This window comes from Ursus arctos, unplaced genomic scaffold, assembly GCF_023065955.2.
Source record: "Ursus arctos isolate Adak ecotype North America unplaced genomic scaffold, UrsArc2.0 scaffold_28, whole genome shotgun sequence".
In the NCBI taxonomy this organism is placed as follows: Eukaryota; Metazoa; Chordata; class Mammalia; order Carnivora; family Ursidae; genus Ursus; species Ursus arctos.
The window spans coordinates 35797313-35816659 of record NW_026622963.1 but is presented as its reverse complement, the minus strand read 5'-3'; the positions used below and the strand labels follow the sequence as shown (position 1 = coordinate 35816659).

General features: G+C 42.2%; 1 protein-coding gene across 1 annotated transcript in view; it reads right to left on the bottom strand.

Moving 5' to 3' along the window:
- The window catches only part of ADAMTSL3 (ADAMTS like 3), a 331832-nt gene that overhangs the window by 230754 nt on the left and 81731 nt on the right, over nt 1-19347 (bottom strand). The window contains exon 4 of the mRNA XM_026510570.4: nt 1894-2021. Within this exon, the coding sequence (XP_026366355.2) occupies nt 1894-2021 (128 nt within the window). The remainder of the gene's footprint in view (nt 1-1893; nt 2022-19347) is intronic.

The window sequence follows — 19347 nt, the reverse complement described above, 5'->3', positions numbered from 1 at the left end:
AGAGCACTGAGACATGCTCACTAATGTCAAGCCAGACTTCCTCCTCTTGTTGCTCTCCTCACACCCAAATTGCCCTTCCTGAAAAGGTACAGAAAAGACAGGAGAAACAGAAGCTTAGCAACTTTTCTTCCTTATCTGAAGCGTTTAATGACCAGCTGACCCCAGTGAGGAAAGAGAAGATGCACATTCAAACACACACTGAAATAGATCACTTAGCAAAATTGTATTTCAGACAAAATCAAAGTCATATTTTAATTACTAAAATAATCAATAAATATGTAAGCATTTTGGTTGTATGACAAAACGATGAAAGTGGTCATTCATGGTCTCCAATATATTCCTCCAATTCTTTTTAACAAATACAAGTACATCCTATTAAAAAAAAGACAAAGTCAGGGGCGCCTGGGTGGCACAGCAGTTAAGCGTCTGCCTTCGGCTCAGGGCGTGATCCCGGCGATCTGGGATCGAGCCCCACATCAGGCTCTTCTGCTATGAGCCTGCTTCTTCCTCTCCCACTCCCCCTGCTTGTGTTCCCTCTCTCGCTGACTGTCTCTATCTCTGTCAAATAAATAAAATCTTAAAAAAAAAAAAAGACAAAGTCAAATAAACCCCACTCCTTTTCCAACTGAACCCCACCACTGATCTCAGATGATTCAGACCCCTCAGATCTGGAGGCCACAGAGTGGTGCTGAAGTCCTACCTTCCACTCACCAGATTCTCTGCTGGAAACTTCTCCCCCAAGTGACTGAACAGTAGTGGGAAAAATCTCATTCCACACATGAGAAGTCGCTCCCTGACCCTTGCCCACAGGCACACGGTCCTCCCACTGTAGACCTCACGGGGTCAGTACATGCCAGTACAGCATGATCTCCTGTCATCCTTCCACACAGCAGGATGCACTTTGAGTAACAGGGTCTTCGTCTCCTCCCCAAGGTAACAGTATAGGGGAAGCAGGTATACCGGTTCATCTATGCAAGACTAATCCCTTGATTCAGTTCTGCAACCATTCACTTACAGCCCAGTGCCCTGAGCTGAAACTGCCTGGGTGAATGACACCAACAACGCCTCCGATAGTCTTCTGCTGCCTTCCTACAGCTTTAATATCCCATAAGGTGTGAGCCCAACAAAATAGGTGCTCCCTGCATTTCTGATCTACACCTTGACACTATCCAGGGAAAATCAACCTACCCTTTTGCTTTACGATATCCCAAATCTGAAGACAACTGCCATGATCCTGGAACCTTCCTTTGGTCCAGAAGCAGGACATCAAATTCCATCAACCTGGGGCTCTGTCTTACCTGACAGCCGCAGTAAATTCGTGGCTGGGATTTAAACTGCCCTACGAAGGATTAGCTCCAGTTGTCCCAAAAGCAATGATGAGTGTGAGCTTCTTACAAACTTAAGGGTTTTTTAACAAGCCAATCTTACATTTTAACACATTATTTAATATAAGCGTACCTAAGGTGTGAAAACAGAATTTGCATTACCTTCTTAATCAATGGATTGCTCAGAGAAAGTGAACATGAAATGAACTAAAATTGAAATAACTCAAGGGTAGAACCCAGAAGACTTGAACCATTATCTCTAGTGTTGACAATCTGGGGCCAGCGACTTAACATGCTGGCCTTCCCTCTTGCAAAACTTAAAGTGTCTAGTTCCCCCAGGCTCCTTTGAGCTGGGAGTCTCCTGTGGATGGACTATGGCTACACTCATAAAAATGGGGCCATAACTATTTAAGTATGGTAACTTGAGGATGACTAATGTGTATATACAGCAGATGTCATATCACCATCCTAGTACCTTCCAAAGCCAAGAAGCAAGGCTGTCTCTCCAACTCCACCCTTCAAAGGCACTGACATCCAACGAAGAAGAGCAGGTAATACCCCCACTTACCTCCCAGTCAAGCACCTTCGCAGAGAGTATGATGCCCCTCCCCCACACGTCCGAGAACAGTCACTCCAGCTGCCCCAAGCATCCCAGTTGCTGTCTTTGTCTTCATCTGAACGAGCGTTTCTTGAGGTCTAGAATGTAAAAAAACACAATAAATTATAGAAAAATATACTAGAACTATACCAAAGTTTCCCCAGTTTTTCCAGTCTTATTCTAATCTGTTCACAGAGGAGAAAGTTGCTTAAAGATGCTTTGTTTTGGGATGGCTACATTAAACACACACACACACACACACACACACACACACACACAGTTTTATACGGAAACTAGTGTCACGTGAGTACCCTTCCACCTTATGAAGGTTTTGCCCAGGCAGATTCTAAGCTCAGTTTTAAATCTGAAATTTCATCATTCCAAAATTTAAATAGACTAAGTTATGTTTTATAACCAACACAGCAGGGTCCCAGCTTGTATCTAAGACGTTCTCGCCCTGAAATCCTGGCTTGCCCTTCTGTCACACAGATGGGCACTGGCTCCAAGGAAATCATTTAGCACGAGGATTTGTGGAATCTCCTGAAAAGGGCTCCATCCCAAGAAAATAGGGATCCAAGAAAATAGAGAACGGTGCACTAATTAAACCAACTAATTAATTTGGTTTAGTCTTCTGGAATGGCCACAATTGACTTATATTGGGATACCCTAGAGAAAAGAGGAGGACAGGTAAAAGTTAAAATATACAGACAGATGTAGATGTAGATATGAGAAGAGATGATGTATATTACTTACATAAAACTACAAAACCTTCACTAAGGGACCTAGATTAGGGCCCTTGAATAAATGGAGAAATGTACCATAGTCCTAAATGGGTAGACTCGATACTGTAAAATGTTAGTTCTCTCCAAATTAATCTATAAATTTATAACAACTCCAATCAAAATCCCCAAGGGAATTTTTTTGAACCCAACAAAATGATTCCAAAGTTCATCTAGTGGAGTAAAAGTCTACAAGAGCCAAGGAAAAAACTGTAAAAGAAGGGAAATTGGAGGGAAATTGTCTCAATCAAGAGTAGAAAGTTGGCATAGCGATAAGCAGTAAAAATCTATTAAATTAAAAAAAAAAAGAGTCCAGAAACAGACCCAAGTATAAGGAGGTAGGATGGAACCGTAAGGCAGTGTGACGAATGTTTTTAAAAACAGAACAAAAACCAGGGTGCTTGGGTGGCTCAGTTGGTTAAGTGTCCAACTCCTGGTTTTGGTTCACATCACGATTTCAGGGTGGTGTCTGCTTGAGATTTCTCTCTGTCCCTCCCCACCCCGAAATAAATTCATTATTTTTTTAAAAAATAGATGACTTGTTCACAAAATACACCAAAAATGATTTCCAGAAATATATTAGAAATTTTTATTAAAAGCACCGAGATCATAAAATAGTCTATAGACTTGACATAGGCAAGACTGTTCTAGATAGGTCAACAAAGGCGGAAGCTACAAAGGAAAAGACTGAGTGATGTCCATTAAATTTCTATTTTATTTCCATTAAAATAAAAACACACAAGACATTTGCTATCTCTTCACCCTTTGGATAAAGGCGCAAGCATGTGAGTGCACATGCAAAATGTATACCACAAGGACAAGCATAGGGCCAGGAAGGAGCAACCTGGCCCTGAGAATGGAGGGTGCGGGGCTCAGAGCAAATGTTGTCCATGACAGAAGGGATGACCGGTGAATGTCTTTTAATCCCTCCACCCTCATTAAAGATCTGAAGCCAATATGACAAAACATTACATCTGATGAAGCCAGGGGGTGCTATAACAGATGTTAGTTTTGTTCAAACTTGCATTTTTTTTTGAAATATCTTTTTCAAAAGTAATTTTTTTGAAGAAGGGGGTAAAAGGCAATCCTAAGAGCCCAGGAGAAGTCTGTGTCACTTTTCATACAGGTAACTGTGTACAAGCATTGAGAAAGGTGAGTTAAACATTGCATCAAAAACTGGGGATGTACTGTATGGTGACTAATATAACAAAATAAAAATTATAAAAAAAAAGAGAAGGGAGTGAGTTAATTTCAAGTGTTCACCATGGCAACATCCATGTTCGAGGACTCTGAGTGATTTTATCCTCTTTTGTTTTTGTTTCTCTGCACTTTGCAAAAAAAATAAAGTCAACACTTTAATACTTGAGTTAAACATTTGCAAGCAAGCAAACAAAGGCCACATCCACACACAGAAAAGTTCAAGTCAGAGAGAATTTAACAGGGAAGCTGTAAGTCGGAGAACAGGAACATAGTTTATGAAGGAAACCCTGATACTAATAAAACCACAGCGAACGGCTGAACTAGATATTACACGGCTTCCTTAAGCCCTTAGGCCACGTTACCTCATCTACCAAAAAAAAAAAAAATTTTTTAAATTAAGAGGGGGATCTGTAGAAAGGACTTTCAGAAGCGAAATGGAATAACGAACCAAGGAGGGGTTTTCCAATCATTTCCACCAAGACTCACCGGTCAGTGGGTTTCGTGGCTCCTTGCCAAGCTCCCTATTTATAGTACGGTGCGCACTCCTGCTCCAGGCAATACGTCAGGAACAGTCAAGCGAAAGGAAAGGATAAATATCTGGCAACTGATCAAATCTGTCATCAGGAATAAGGACTAATTAAACCCATACTATTTACTGTTCTAATTAGATCACTGTTCAGTTCAATTTTCTACACTAAACGTCACCCAAATGGAACCATGTCCTGTCTATAACATAATAAAAAATAAAGTTTTAATTCATAAAAAAAAACACAAATAGCACTTTAATACATTCATCTGGACTTTTAGGTTGGTAAGTCCAAATCATTTAGGTAAACGTTTAAAATATACACAGCTGAAATTGATTTTTCATTTTGTCACCCGATCTACCGATAGGTTGAATGTGAAAAGTTGAAAAACATCATCATATATATTTTTAAATGAAAGTTGAGAGTTCTTTGCAATATTGTTTTAATTTGTTTTTATTCCCACTATCCCATCTGTTCAGTTTATAGTTAGAGTCGGGTTTCTTTCCATAACTTCTCCACCTTTACTTACCAAAAAAAAAAAAAGAATCTTGATTCTAAAATAACAAAAATAGGCATGTTATAAATGCAGGCATTTGGTTTCTCTGGTTGGGTCGGTGAGATATTTTCACCCCTTAGAGAACAGAGAAAACTGCATCTCAAGAGGAGTCCTCGAGTTTTTCTCCTGCCCTTGGCGTGAAGAGGAAGATGGGATTTTGCTTTGAAACCCTGCTGCCGCCGTCTGCCAGCCTGTCTTCCCGCCCTTCTCACAGATGCTTCTTTACCCAAAGAGCAGCGATAATATCCCCAATGTGCACCTGGTTCTCGCCTCTCCCCCGAAGCCAGCAGCATGGAGCAAGCACAGCTGGTCAGAGGACAGCTCCATGGGGGCAGGAGAAAGCACCACTGGGGCGTCTCTGCACACGTGTGCTCGTGTGTTCCTCCCGACAGTGACGCAGCAGCTCCTTCCCGGGCTGGACCTCCTCCCAGGGCAGGGGACCGCCGGTCTCCATCAGCTTCTGCCCCAGAACCCTGCCCTAGCTCTCCCTCCAACCATCCCAGCTCTTCCACGAATATTTACTCCACACACTTAAGTTTGCACATATAAATACAACACTGTTTCTGAGAATGACACAGATCACACTTTGCCCCACGCTTCAGGTTTCTTCTGATAAAATCTGAGTTCCTCCCTCCCTCCTTCCTTCCCTCACTCCTGCCTTCCTCTCTCCCTCCTTCCATCTGTCCTTTCCTTCCTTCCTCCTTCTTTCCTTCTCTCCTTTCCTTCTTTCCCCCCTCCCTCCCTCCTTCTCCATCCTTCTTTCCTTTCTCCCTCCCTCCTTCTCTCCCTCCCTCTTTCTCTCCCCGTCCTTCCTTCTCTTCTTTCCTTCCTTCCTTCCTTCTCTTTCTCCTTCTTTCCTCCTTCCTTCCTTCTCTCCTTTCCTTCCTTCCTCCTTCCTTCTCTCCTTTCCTTCCTTCCTCTTTCTTCCTTTCTCCTCTCCCTCCCTCCTTCTTTTCCTTCCTTCCTTCCTTCCTTCCTTCCTTCCTTCCTTCCTTCCTTCCTTCCTTCCTTCCCTCCCTCCCTCCCTCCCTCCTTCCTTCCTCCCTCTTCAGGCACACCATTTCTTGGATCCCATCACAGAGGCCATATCACATAATGGTCGAATGCTATGTGACCCTGGATACATTTCTTAACCTTTCTAAAACTCATCTATAAAATGGGGATGGTAACCTTCACTGCAGCAGGATTTAAATAAAATAACACATATATAACAAATCACACATCATCTCAATAAATGTAATAAGTGAATGTCTCAATAAGTATAAGCCATTATTCTTCAAAATAACATCTTTCTCAAAGCAGCGACAGTACAGCTAGCTCTCTCCCGTTCTTACTTATGCGAGACTTAACATGAATCACTACTGAATTTTCTCTTGTTGGTTTTGGCCCAGAGTACTGGCCTGGTGAGATCCGTTTGAATCCTGATCCTGTCACCCGTCTAGGAGCCACTTCGCTCAGCTTTGCAGCTTCCCTGTTCCGCCCAAGTCCCTGATAAACGTGCTGGCCACAGCTCCCTAATCTTACAGAATGCCATTAATGCATATTTCTGCTTTTTTCTTTTTAAGTAGTAAGCAGACCATAATGCCAAATAAGCAGCTAACTAATCAGACTTGGAATCTGTGGATACAGGTTAGTGTTAAAATAAAAATACGGGGTAATACCTATCACCATCATCAAATGTTAGGGGGCAGAAGAGGCTGAGGGGAGGGAAGAAACCAGCCATCCGGGGGCCCAGGTCCGGCAGGTGGGGTCTGTGTTCTTGAGCCGTGGGGTGGCAGGGAGCCCTCCGAGACAAGGAGTATTTGGCAGCCCCACTTTGGCCAGCCCCAGCCCTGAAATCCAAGGACAATAAAAGCTGAAGGATGGGAATCAGCTCGATGTCGGCCTGAAGGTAAGTCTGGAGAGTCAACGTCTATGCTTGTTGGCTGGGTACCACTGCTCCCAGTTCCCTCTTCACCCGCGTCTCCATAAGCTGTCTTCAGTAATCATTTAAAATTCCATGTTCTTAGTACTTGACACGTGGTCATCTGAACTCTATCTATAGGTTTTCTCCCCCAAGTCTGAGTCAACCACCATCATGTCACGCGGCGACCCTGCCTCGGGCGGGGCTCTGAAGTGGGGCATGGAGGAAAATTGGAAGGCACTGCTGGTGCACAGACAGAGCCCCGCCACCCGTCCTTTTCCTACAGCCCTTCTATCCTCAACAAACCCTCGAGCTAGGTACAACCAGCCCCATTTGACAGGTGAGGAACCATCGTGTCGGGGGTGGGGGGAGTCTGGGGGGTGGAGCCCCTCTGTCAGACACTGACAAGCCTGCATGTTCTTCACTGATGCCCCGCTGCACCTGTGACCAGGAATCCAGCAAATCTGGCAGCCCACCTACCGTCACTGGCAGCGGTCAACCTGCGTCTTGGATGGAATACACCTGCTGCCGTGATTGCCTGACCGCAACCTTCTCCCGGGATCTCAAGGGGGACGTCTCCCTTTTCGGCTCTCTGTGTTGCAAGCAGAGCTAGGCTTCTGTTTGTCGGAAGCATTTGGCTGCGTCTAGGTTATCACAGGAGGGATACCCATGCTTTGACTGACGCTCACGACCCAGACACATTTGTGAATTTCCCACACAGGAACAAAGACCAAGGGCTTTGGAAGTTCCAGACTCGGTGCTCCTGGAGGACTGGCCTGGACGGGCCACAGGACAGCCAGCAGCAGGTGACAGATGCCGAAGGGATGTGGTGACAAAGAATCAGCCATCTGACCTTGACAGCGACAGACACAGGGCCCCAGACGCTGACACAGAAGCACCTGCCACCGAGTTGGGAAAGCCTCCTAAGGGACAAGCCTTCCCAAGGATGCACCAATTCTGCTGGAGGTGCAGGCAGGCCCTCACCCATCCCTATCAACCCCTATCCCACGATGTGATCGCAGGTGGGGTCCTGCTCTTGGCTCATCTCTATTTTGTAACCTTGATGGAATTAGATGCGTTTCTAGTCTCTTCCTTTTGCTCATCTACAATTACCACTTTTATACAACGAACATGTACAGTTTATGCAATAAAACACCCAATAAAAGTTCTTTTTTTTTAAGGGGAAAAACAACACTCAAAGAAAACCTAGGGAAACACATCTAGAGAAGCCAAATGCACTTTATGCTGTTTGGTTGAAACTATCAGCTTAAAGATCTCTTAGGAAATCATATTTTCCTAAGTGAAGTTCTAGCTGGGGAACATTTTTGGATGAAAAATTCAGAAGAGATATTGTTTACTCATTATATAATAGGACGGGAAGAAGCCAAGAATATTGTAGGAATAAGTGTGTTCACAATCTCATAAAGGCTCAACGACTCCTTGCCTTTCTTGGATCCCCATGCATAAATCAAATCATAAAATATTTTCCTGACAAGTTCTTAAATCTGTGACTTATAATGAATAGTACAGTTCTACCAGTCTTGCAAAAATGTTAGTAATTAAACACAGATTTCGCATATAAGGTCACTTATTGGAAATGCTATATTAACAGCTCCGTATTAAAAACAACCCAAAATAAAATAAGTTCCACTGGGATATTACTTCCCAGACATCAAATAAATGTTCATTCCAATGTTACCACAAAGGTTATTTAAGGAGATCACAAACGACCCAGATTTTGTTAACAGTAAATACATTCTTTCAGGTTAATATGACCTTACAGTCTTTAACAACAAAAAAATTAAAAATATATGAATTGGGTAAATGACATAAAAATGTCACTCAAGCTGTCACACAGGCTCAACAATTCAACTCAACCAGAATATATTAAACACAGACATATCTAAAGATGTGAGCAAGGTACTACGGAGAAACGCTCCATACCCCTGGATCTTACCTCTCCCTTTTCAGTTCATTGATCGTCGACTGAAAAGTGTATACAGCAGTCCCCCTTATCCATGGGAGATACGTCCAAGACCCCCAGTAGAAGCCTCAAACCATAAACAGTACTGAACTCTCTCTATATATGATGTTTTTTCCTACACATACATACCTATGATAAAGTTTAATTTATAAACTAGGCACAGTAAGAGATGAACAACAGGGGCGCCCGGGTGACTCAGTCGGTTAATCGTCCAACTTTTGATTTTGGCTCAGGTCATGATCTCAGGGTCGTGAGATCAAGCCCCACATCAGGCTCCATGCTCAGCAGGGAGTCTGCTTGAGATTTTCCCTCCCTCTGCTCCTCCCCCCACTCATGCACTCTCTCTCTAAAACAAATAAATAAAATCTTTAAAAGAGAGAGTTGAACAACAGTAACTCATAATAAAATAGAATGACTATAACAATATATGTGGTAAAAGTTATATGAAGGCGGTTTCCCTCAAAATATCTTGTTGTTCTCACTCCCCCTTCTCCTTGTGAGGATGTGCGATGACACACGCCCACGTGAGGAGATGAAGTGAGGTGAAGGACGTGGGCATGTGGCGTAGCGTTAGGCTGCCGGTGACCTCCTGACCTTGGGTCAGAAGGAGGCTCGTCTCCCTCAGGACTGTGGTTGACCTCCAGGAACTGAAACCATGATAAGGAGGATGCCTGACCATGCACAGCTCATGACCTTGATGGTCGATGGCCTCCAGGATTTGGTGGACCCTCTCCAACAACGTGGTCCTGGTTATTTTACTGCCTTCTTAAAACCCTTCACTGATCCCTCAGGACGCATGTTCTATACCTCTTGGCTCTCTGTGACCCGCTCTGTCTCATTCTCCAGCTCCCTTTCTTCAGCTCGGGCTCACACCATATTCCACAGCCAAGCACACCACGGTTCAGACTGTTCCCCAAACACAAACACATCCGCCAAGTCCTGCTCTCCGTGGCATATTCCAGAGTGGCACGAAGACCCTCGTCCTGTGGCAGCTTTCCCTGCAGGAGACCAGAGAGTGGAGAGCCAGCCGGACCCTGCTTCCCTGAGCCCAGGGTCGGTCTAGTCCGGGAGAGCTTCTGAGGAAGCATCCTCCTCTGTGGATTCTTCCTGCCGGCCCAACACCTGGGAGGCTGCCCCCGGTTCTGTGATTCCTCACCTCATCTACTGCCCTCCTTGACTTAGCCAGGCGTGGACTGACCTGATGACGTGCGTTCGCCTCCTCATCCACACCCTCTACGCGAACTCCTAATTGGGAGGTTGGTTGGACCTCTTGTGCTAGTGAAAGAAAAATCTCCCACAAATGTTAGGAAGACTTCCCAAATCCAGATGGTTTTCTCCAAGCCCAGATGAAGGAACACCAATGAGACATTTCTAGACTTCTGAGAGCAAGGCTGACCTTCTGTAAACAGCAATCCAGTCCACTGTGTTAGGGAGGAGACTGAGGGCCCAGTGGGACACAGAGGGCAGCTTCAGACGGGGACCGTTGGAGGAGCATTCTAAAAACACAGGATTTACTAGGGTGTGGACAGAGCACAGGGAAAGCACAGGGCTGACACGCCCCCCCCCACCCCCGGGCTGGTACCAGGCAGGCTCTGTGAATACGATGATTCACGTTATCTGCCTGGGTCTTGTGTGCACGATGGGCAAGGGCGGCCAGATGCCATGTGTAAACGCTGCCTGAGAGGTGTGCTAAGGCAGTGGCTAAGACCTTAGCAACATCAACCCTAAAATGAGAGCCGAGGAAGCAAATACACTGCCCTCCTCCCTGTCTCCAATGCCCTGCAGCGCTCACCGGAACAAGAGGACACGGAAGAGCACTGATGCGGTCCGCACAGGTCCTCCTGGGTGGGTGCAGCACAGGGGGGCAGGCAACGGAGAGAAGATCTAGAGGGCCGAGGGAAGATTTCCAGCACAGTAACTTACTGACTCCCTGGCATATTTTTAAGCAGAGGCGAGACTTCGGCAAATTGTTATTTTGGAAAAATTACTCTGGCACAGGAGGTGGGGAAGGACGGCAGGAGGAGAGCCCACAGGGCATGCAAGAGACAAGAACCCAGGGCTGGAGACAACCAGGGTTTGCAAGAAGAGGGCGCATGCCTGAAGGTTTGTGCTGTTGTCTGTTTGTCTGTCTGTTTACTTTTGTACTGACACATAACTGATATAGAACATATTAGCTTCAGGTGTATAACATAATGATTCGATATGTGTCTATACTGCAAAATGATCAGCACAAGGAGCCTTGCTGACATCCGTCACCACACATCATTACAAACCATTTTTTTCCTTGTGATGAGAACTCTTCAGATCCACTTTCTTAGACATGAAGTTTGCAGGAGATATAATCAGCTGCCCAGATTGCAGGGAGAAAGGAGGTGTTGGGGTGACTCTGGGGCTTCCGTACTAAGTGGCTTGTGGCACATGGGAATCTCACTCAGGCTACAACCACCTGTAAACCCCGCCCCTGAGGAGAGACTCCTTGTGCCCTGTGTACCCGGTATAAGCAGTGGCCAGACACCCCTAAGATAAAGGGATAAAACAGGTCCCCAGAGGAGCGTGGCCTGAGAATCTGATTTATTTAACTACAATTGCGTATCTTACCCCTAAAAAAGTACTTCCTGGCTAATGTTTAAAAATGTGGAGATTTTACATAACAATCTATATTTCTGACTTCTCAGGAAAAGAAAAGAGGAAACCAATATAGGACCCACATCCCAGCATGGCAATAATTCAAACAAACATGGCCACACAATTTTTTGAAGTATAATTAATATACAGTGTGATACTAGTTTTAGGTATAGAATTTAGTGATTCAACACTTCCATACAATACCTGGTTCTCATCACAAGTGCACTCCTTAGTCCCCACCACCTGTTTCCCCATCTACTTACCCACCTCCCCCTCTAGTAACCAGTGGCTGGTTCTCTGTAGGTAAGAGTCTGTTTCTTGGTTCATCTCTCTTTCTCTCTTTTTTCCCCTTTGCTCATTTGTTTTGTTTCTTATATTCCACACATGAGTGAAATCATAGGGTATTTGTCTTTCTCTGACTTATTTTGTTTAGCATAATGCTCTCTAGTTCCATCCATGTCATTGCAAATGGCAAGATTCCATTCTTTTTTATAGCTAAGTAATATTCCATTGTAGTATATATGCCACATCTTCTTTATCCATTCATCTATATTTATTGCAGCATTATTTACAACAGCCAAGATACAGCCACAGGATTTTTAAGGGGCATGTGCCCTCCGATTTGCACAGATCTCATCCAACCACTACGAGGATTCACACTATTTGCCTAGCCCTTGGGGGCTGAACTGGGAGCTCCTTGGTAATGAATGAATGTCCGTTTGAAGGTAATCAATACGCATGTGTATCTCTAACTAACGTCAGATTCTTTATAATCTTGCTACAGAACAACATCATATTCCAGCAGGTAAGAAACATAGACACAAATAACTTTAAAATAAAAAACAAAGGGCACTTTGTCATCTTCACTGGACAGTGAGTTAAGCAATGTGCACACAGAAACAGAATATAAAAAGCTATTCCGTAATGCTTGTTGTCTAAACTCTATTCTCTTTGTACCCATGGGCTTTCTCTCTGGGTATTTCAAATATAAAATATTAGTGTATTTTAAAAGCTCAAATAAAAGTTTCCAGAGTGTAGACAAATTATATTTTGAAACGTACCCATGCTGGCAATAACACATGGGACACCATGGTCCCCAGGAAGCCCAGGAATCACCCAGGGCCATCTCTCCATAACAGCCACTACACAATCCTATGTTGTGGATGAGAACATCTAGGTAATGTTCTCTCCATAAGTGCAATTTTCACAGCTACTAAACAAATTAGAAAAGAACCATAATCAGTTCCTCTCCAACTACAGCAAAATACATAAATAAAAATGCCCAAATACTATGAGGGCTTTGTTTTGCTTTGTTTTAACTTTTTGTTTAAAAAAATTCCTAAATATAAAGGTACTTTACGTGAAGAAAGATTTAATAGGATATCATCCACGATACTTGGGTAAGTCATCATGAATCATGTCCAACACAATATCAGGTAAGACTGACTAACAAGGAAAACTAAATGCTACCAATTATCAAAGTCTGTTGGACGGTTATGGAGCACTAGGTAATATGGATCAACATCCCACTGAGGACAACTCGAAAAGAAAAAATGTCCTCTGTGAATGAAATAAAGACATTTTCAAAAAAAATTTTCAGACAAATAAAAACAGAGAGAGAAAAATAGAGAGAACTCATCATCAGCAGACCAGTCTTAAAGGAAATAGTAAAAGGTGGGATTCTTTAAAGATTTTTTCATGTATTCATTTGAGAGAGAGAGAGAGAGAGAGACAGAAAATGAGAGAGAGTGCATGCAAGCAGGGGGGAGGAGCAGAAGGAGAGGGAGAAGCAGGTTCCCCACTAAGCTGCCTGATGTGGGGCTCCATCCCAGGACCCCAGGATCATGACCTGAGCCGAAGGCAGATGCTTAACTGACTGAGTCACCCAGGCGCCCCATAAAAGGTGTTTTTAGGGTTAAAGGAAGCTTGGAGATTCAGGAAGAAATGAAGAATCAAAATAGGAATGGCAAATGTGAAGACATACAAATGGCTAACAGACACATGAAAAAATGTTCAAAATCATTAGCCATCAGGGAAATTCAAATCAAAACCACATTGAGATACCACCTTACGCCAGTTCGAATGGCAAAAATTGACAAGGCAGGAAACAATAAATGTTGGAGGGGATGTGGAGAAAGGGAAACCCTCTTACACTGTTGGTGGGAATGCAAGTTGGTACAGTTACTTTGGAAAACAGTGTGGAGGTCCTTTAAAAAGTTAAAAATTGAGCTACCCTATGATCCAGCAATTGCACTACTGGGTATTTACCCCAAAGATACAGATGTAGTGAAGAGAAGGGCCATATTCACCCCAATGTTCAGAGCAGCACTGTCCACAATAGCTAAATTGTGGAAGGAGCCGAGATGCCCTTCAACAGATAACTGGATTAAGAAGATGTGGTCCATATATACAATGGAATATTACTCAGCCATCAGAAAGAACGATTACCCAAGATTTGCAGCAACATGGACGGGACTGGAGGAGATTATGCTAAGTGAAATAAGTCAAGCAGAGAAAGACAATTATCATATGGTTTCACTCATTTATGAAACATAAGAAATAGCAGGAAGATCGGTAGGAAAAGGAAGGGAAGAATGAAGGCGGGGTTAACAGAAGGGGGAATGAACAATGAGAGACTATGGACTCTGGAAAACAAACTGAGGGCTTCAGAGGGGAGGGGGCTGGGGGTTGGGATAGGCTGGTGATGGGTATTAAGGAGGGCACGTATTGCACGGTGCACTGGGGGTTATAAGCAAATAATGAATCATGCAACACTACATCAAATACTGTATGGTGACTAATATAACGTAATAAAAATTATTTAAAAGAAAAAAAATAATAATAAATCTTGGTGTGGAAAAAAAGGAATGACAAATGTGGATAAATCTAAATAAAGAGCAACTACATAAAACAGCAATTATAATGGCTTGTGGGGTTTAAAATACATATATGTAATTAAGCTATGTGACAACAATGGTGTATGAGTCAGAAGAGTGGTGGGTAATATTCAGATCCTTGCATCATCTAGGAAGAAGATAACAGGACAAATTTATAACTGATTTTCATAAGTCAAGGATAGATGTTTTGATCTCTAGCGTTGCCACTAAAAAAAGAGAAAAGAGTTATAATTTCCAAATTAGTAGATGAGAAAACATTCATTAAGGACACATATTCAGTCAATCCAAAAGAAAACAAAATGGAGAGAAAAAAGAACATAGATAAGATAAATACATTTTAGAAGCACATAGTAAAATGAAAGATTTAAATGAAAGTATATCAATAATAAATAATAAACAATAAATCCAAACAGAATAAATGTACCAATTAAGAGACAAGGATTATAAGGGTGAAATTTGAAAATTCATTATATTCTGTTTAAAAGAGATATTCCTGGGGCGCCTGGGTGGCACAGCGGTTGAGCGTCTGCCTTCTGCTCAGGGCGTGATCCCGGCGTTACGGGATCGAGCCCCACGTCAGGCTCCTCCACTATGAGCCTGCTTCTTCCTCTCCCACTCCCCCTGCTTGTGTTCCCTCTCTCGCTGGCTGTCTCTATCTCTGTCAAATAAATAAATAAAATCTTTAAAAAAAAATAAAAGAGACATTCCTTATTTATTTTTTTTTTTAGATGGGGGTGCAGAGGGAGAGGGAGAGAGAGAATCTTAAGCAGGCTCCATGCCCAGTGTGGAGCCTAACACAGGGCTGATCTCACAACCCTGAGATCATGACCTGAGCTGAAATCAAGAGTCAGACACTTAACTGTCTGAGCCACCCAAGGGCCCCTAAAAGAGACATTCTTTAAATATAATGACCACAAAGATTGAAAATAAAAGATCCAAAACAGAGACAACAAGACTACTAATGAAAATAAATTTACATGAATTACACGAATCAGACAGAGCTGATTTTAAGAGAAAGAGGCAAACAGAGATGCATTACGATGTTTGAAGTTTGAATTCTCCAGAATGGAGCAAAAATTCTAAAAGTACCTAATAACATAACCTCAAAATATACAAAGCAAAAACGGACAGAACTATAAAGGGAAACAGAAAAATCCACAGTCACGGGGGTAGATTTTAACAGAACTCTCTTACTAACTTATCCAACAGACAACACATCAGTAAAAGTCAGGACACTGAAACAATTTAATTACAAATGGAATGAATATACATGTATGTACAGAAAACTATAACCAACCATTACAAGAATATGCATTGTTTATATTTATAAGATATTTACAAAAATTGATTGTAAGCTGAGCTAGGAAGCAAATCTCAAGAATTCAATGAATTGAAATCATACAAGTACTTTCTCTGCCCACAAATCAAATAAGCTAAACACCAATAAGAAGAACACTAAAAAATTCCCATTTGGAAATTAAGAGAGATTTTTTTTCATTTTTTTCCCCATTTTTCAAATTCAAGTATAATTAACATACAGTGTTAGTTTCAGGTGTACAATATAATGATTCAACAATTCTATACATTACTCAGTACCCATCATGACAAGAGCACTCTTTAATTCTCATCACCTATTTCACCCATCCCCCCACCCACCTCCCAACTGGTAACCATCCGTTTGTTTTCTGTATTTAAGAGTCGGGAGGAGGGAGGTTGTTTCTTTTTTCTTTCTTTGTTCATTTGTTTAGTTTCTTAAATACCACATATGAATGAACTCATATAGTATTTGCCTTTCTCTGACTTATTTCACTTAGTATTATCCTCTCTAGCTCCATCCATGTTGCAAATGACAAGATTTCATTCTTTTATGATTAAGATCCCATTGTATATGCATACCATATCTAACAATACTTTTCACAGAACTAGAATTAATACTACTAAAATTTGTATGGAACCACAAAAGACCCTGAATAGCCAAAACAATCTTAAGAAAGAAAAATAAATCTGGAGGTATCGCAACCCGAGATCTCAAGTTATACTACAAAGCTATAGTAATCAGAACAATATAGCACAAAAATAGACACACAGATCAATGTCACAGACAAGAGCCCAGGAATGAACCCACAACTGTAAGGTCGATTCATCTTTGACAAAGAAGGAAAGAATATCTAATGGGAAAAAGACAGTCTCTTCGACAAATGATATTGGGAAAAATGGACAGCAACATGCAAAAGAATGAAACTGGACCACTTTCTTACACCATACACAAAAATAAACCCCAAATGGATTAAAGACCTAAATGTGAGACCTGAAACCATAAAATGCCTAGAAGAAAATATAGGAAATTTGTGGTTTTGAATATACATATTTGAAAAGAAGAAAGCTGAAAAAACCAACGATCTCAAATCATTTCAAGACATTAGGAAAACGGCAGCAAATGAAACCCACAGAAAGTAGAAGGAAAATAATAAAGATGTGAACAGCAATTATGAAATAGAAAACAAAAATGGAAAAAAATAGGATCAACAAATCTAAACACTGGTTTACTATAATGACAAATAAAATCGATAAAATTCCTTGGGAAGACTATCGAAGAAAAAGACAAAGAGAAGTCACTAACAATCAATGCCAAGAACGAAACGTGGAGCATCACCGCAGAGTCTGAAGGCACTAAGAGGATGGAGGATAGTATCCGCACACTGATATATTTCAAAATTCAGAGGCAGGCCCAGCTCCCTTGCCTTGAGGCAAGGCCAACTCTGCAGAGTGATGTATGCCCCAGAGCTCCCTGCTGGATGAGGCGGAGGCTGGGACTGCACCTGAAATCCCACATTTGCTGTGCTCCTTCCGTTTTCCCTTCCCTGTCTTGCTTTCCCCCTTCCCTTATTAGGCCCCACTGGAAATACTTCCCAAATAAATCACTTGGACATGAATCCACATCTGAGCTCCGCCTCTCAGAACTCAACCCAAGAAACTTCTTAAACTATATACATGTAAAATACTGACTTAAAAAAATACTGTGACCCAAATATGACAAACCATTCATATTAGTTAATTCTGGGTGGTGGTACACATGAGTCTGTTATACTAGTCTCTGCAATTATTTTCTTCAGATTTTTTTTTTCCTAACTGATGAAAAGTGAGGAGCACTCCTTAGAGGATGGCGATAGGGAGAAATTCTGAGGCATTCATGCAGTAAAAGCAAGTCACCTGAAAGGGAAAAGTCTGCCTTCTCCACAGCTACACTTCATGACAGAAGACAGGGAAGCAAAACCTACGAAATTAAAAAAAAAAAAAAAAAAGTACCATCCAAGAAGATATTACACTCAGCCAAGACTTATTTAAGAATAAAGGCATTTAGTCAAAATTTAAAACTTTTATGTGGGGTGCCTGGGTGGCTCAGTCAGTTAGGCGTCTACCTTCAGCTCAGCTCGGGTCATGATCCCAGGGTCCTGGGATTGAGCCTTGTGTCGGGGTCCCCGCTTAGCTGAGAGCCTGCTTCCCCCTCTCCTTTTTTTTTTTAATAATAATTTTTTATTATATTATGATAGTCACCATACAGTACATCCCTAGTTTTTGATGTAAAGTTCCATGATTCATTAGTTGCGTACAACACCCAGTGCTCCATGCAATACGTGCCCCTCCTTACTACCCATCACCACCCTATCCCAGTCCCCCACCTCCCTCCTCTCTGACACCCTCAGTTTGTTTCCCAGAGTCCATAGTCTCTCGTGGTTCATTCCCCCTTCTCTTTACCCCCCCCTTTCTTCTTCCCTTTCTTCTCCTACCGATCTTCCTACTTCTTACGTTCCATAAATGAGTGAAACCATATGATAATTCTCTTTCTCTGCTTGACTTATTTCACTTGGCATTATCTCCTCCAGTCCCGTCCATGTTGCAGCAATGTTGAGATTCCCCCCTCTCCTTCTGCCTGCTGCTCCCCCTCCTTGTGCTTTCTCTCTCTGTCAAATGAATAAATAAAACCTTTTTAAAAATGTAAAAAATGAAACTTTTATGCATCAAAGGACACTATTAACAGAGTGAAAAGGTAATAACACAGAAAGGGAAGAAATATTTATAAATTATATATCATACAAAGGATTGATATCCAGAAGATATTAAGAACAACCCACAACCCAAAAAGAAACACCCAATTAAAAATTGGGCAAAGGGAAATGAGTCGATCAGAGAAAGACAATTATCGTATGATTTCACTCATATGTGGAATTTAAGAAACAAAACAGAAGAGCATAGGGGAAGAGAGGGAAAAATAAACCAAGACGAAACCAGAGAAGGAGACAAACCATAAGAGACTCTTAATCACAGGAAACAAACTGAGGGTTGCTGGAGGGGAAGGAGGTGAGGGCATGGGGTAACTGGGTGATGGACATTAAGGAGGGCACGTGATGCAATGAGCACTGGGTGTTACAGGCAACAGATGAACTCTACCTCTGAAACTAATAATACAGTACATGTTAATTAATTGAATTTAAATAAAATTTTCAAAAAATAAATAAAATAAAATAAATAAAAACTGGGTAAAGGACATGAATTGACATTTCTCCAAAGAAGACATACACATGGCCAATAAACACATGAAAAGATGCTCAACGTCACTCATCACTAGGGAAACACAATGGAGAACTACAATGAGATACCACCTCATACCCACAGGATGACTGTTATTATTATTATTTTTTTTTTTACGAAACCAGAAAAAGAAACAAAAGACAAGTTTGGAAGAGGAGGTGGAGAAATGGGAACCCTTGTACTTTGCTGGTGGGAAAGGAAAACGGTGTAGCCCCTGTGGAAAACAGGCTGGTGGTTCCTCAAAAAATCACACAGAATTAGCATGGGATCCAGCAATTCTCTTTCTGGGGATCTATCCAGAAGAAATGAAAGCAGGGACTCAAACAGACGCTTGTCCTCCCGTGTCCACAGCAGCATTATTCC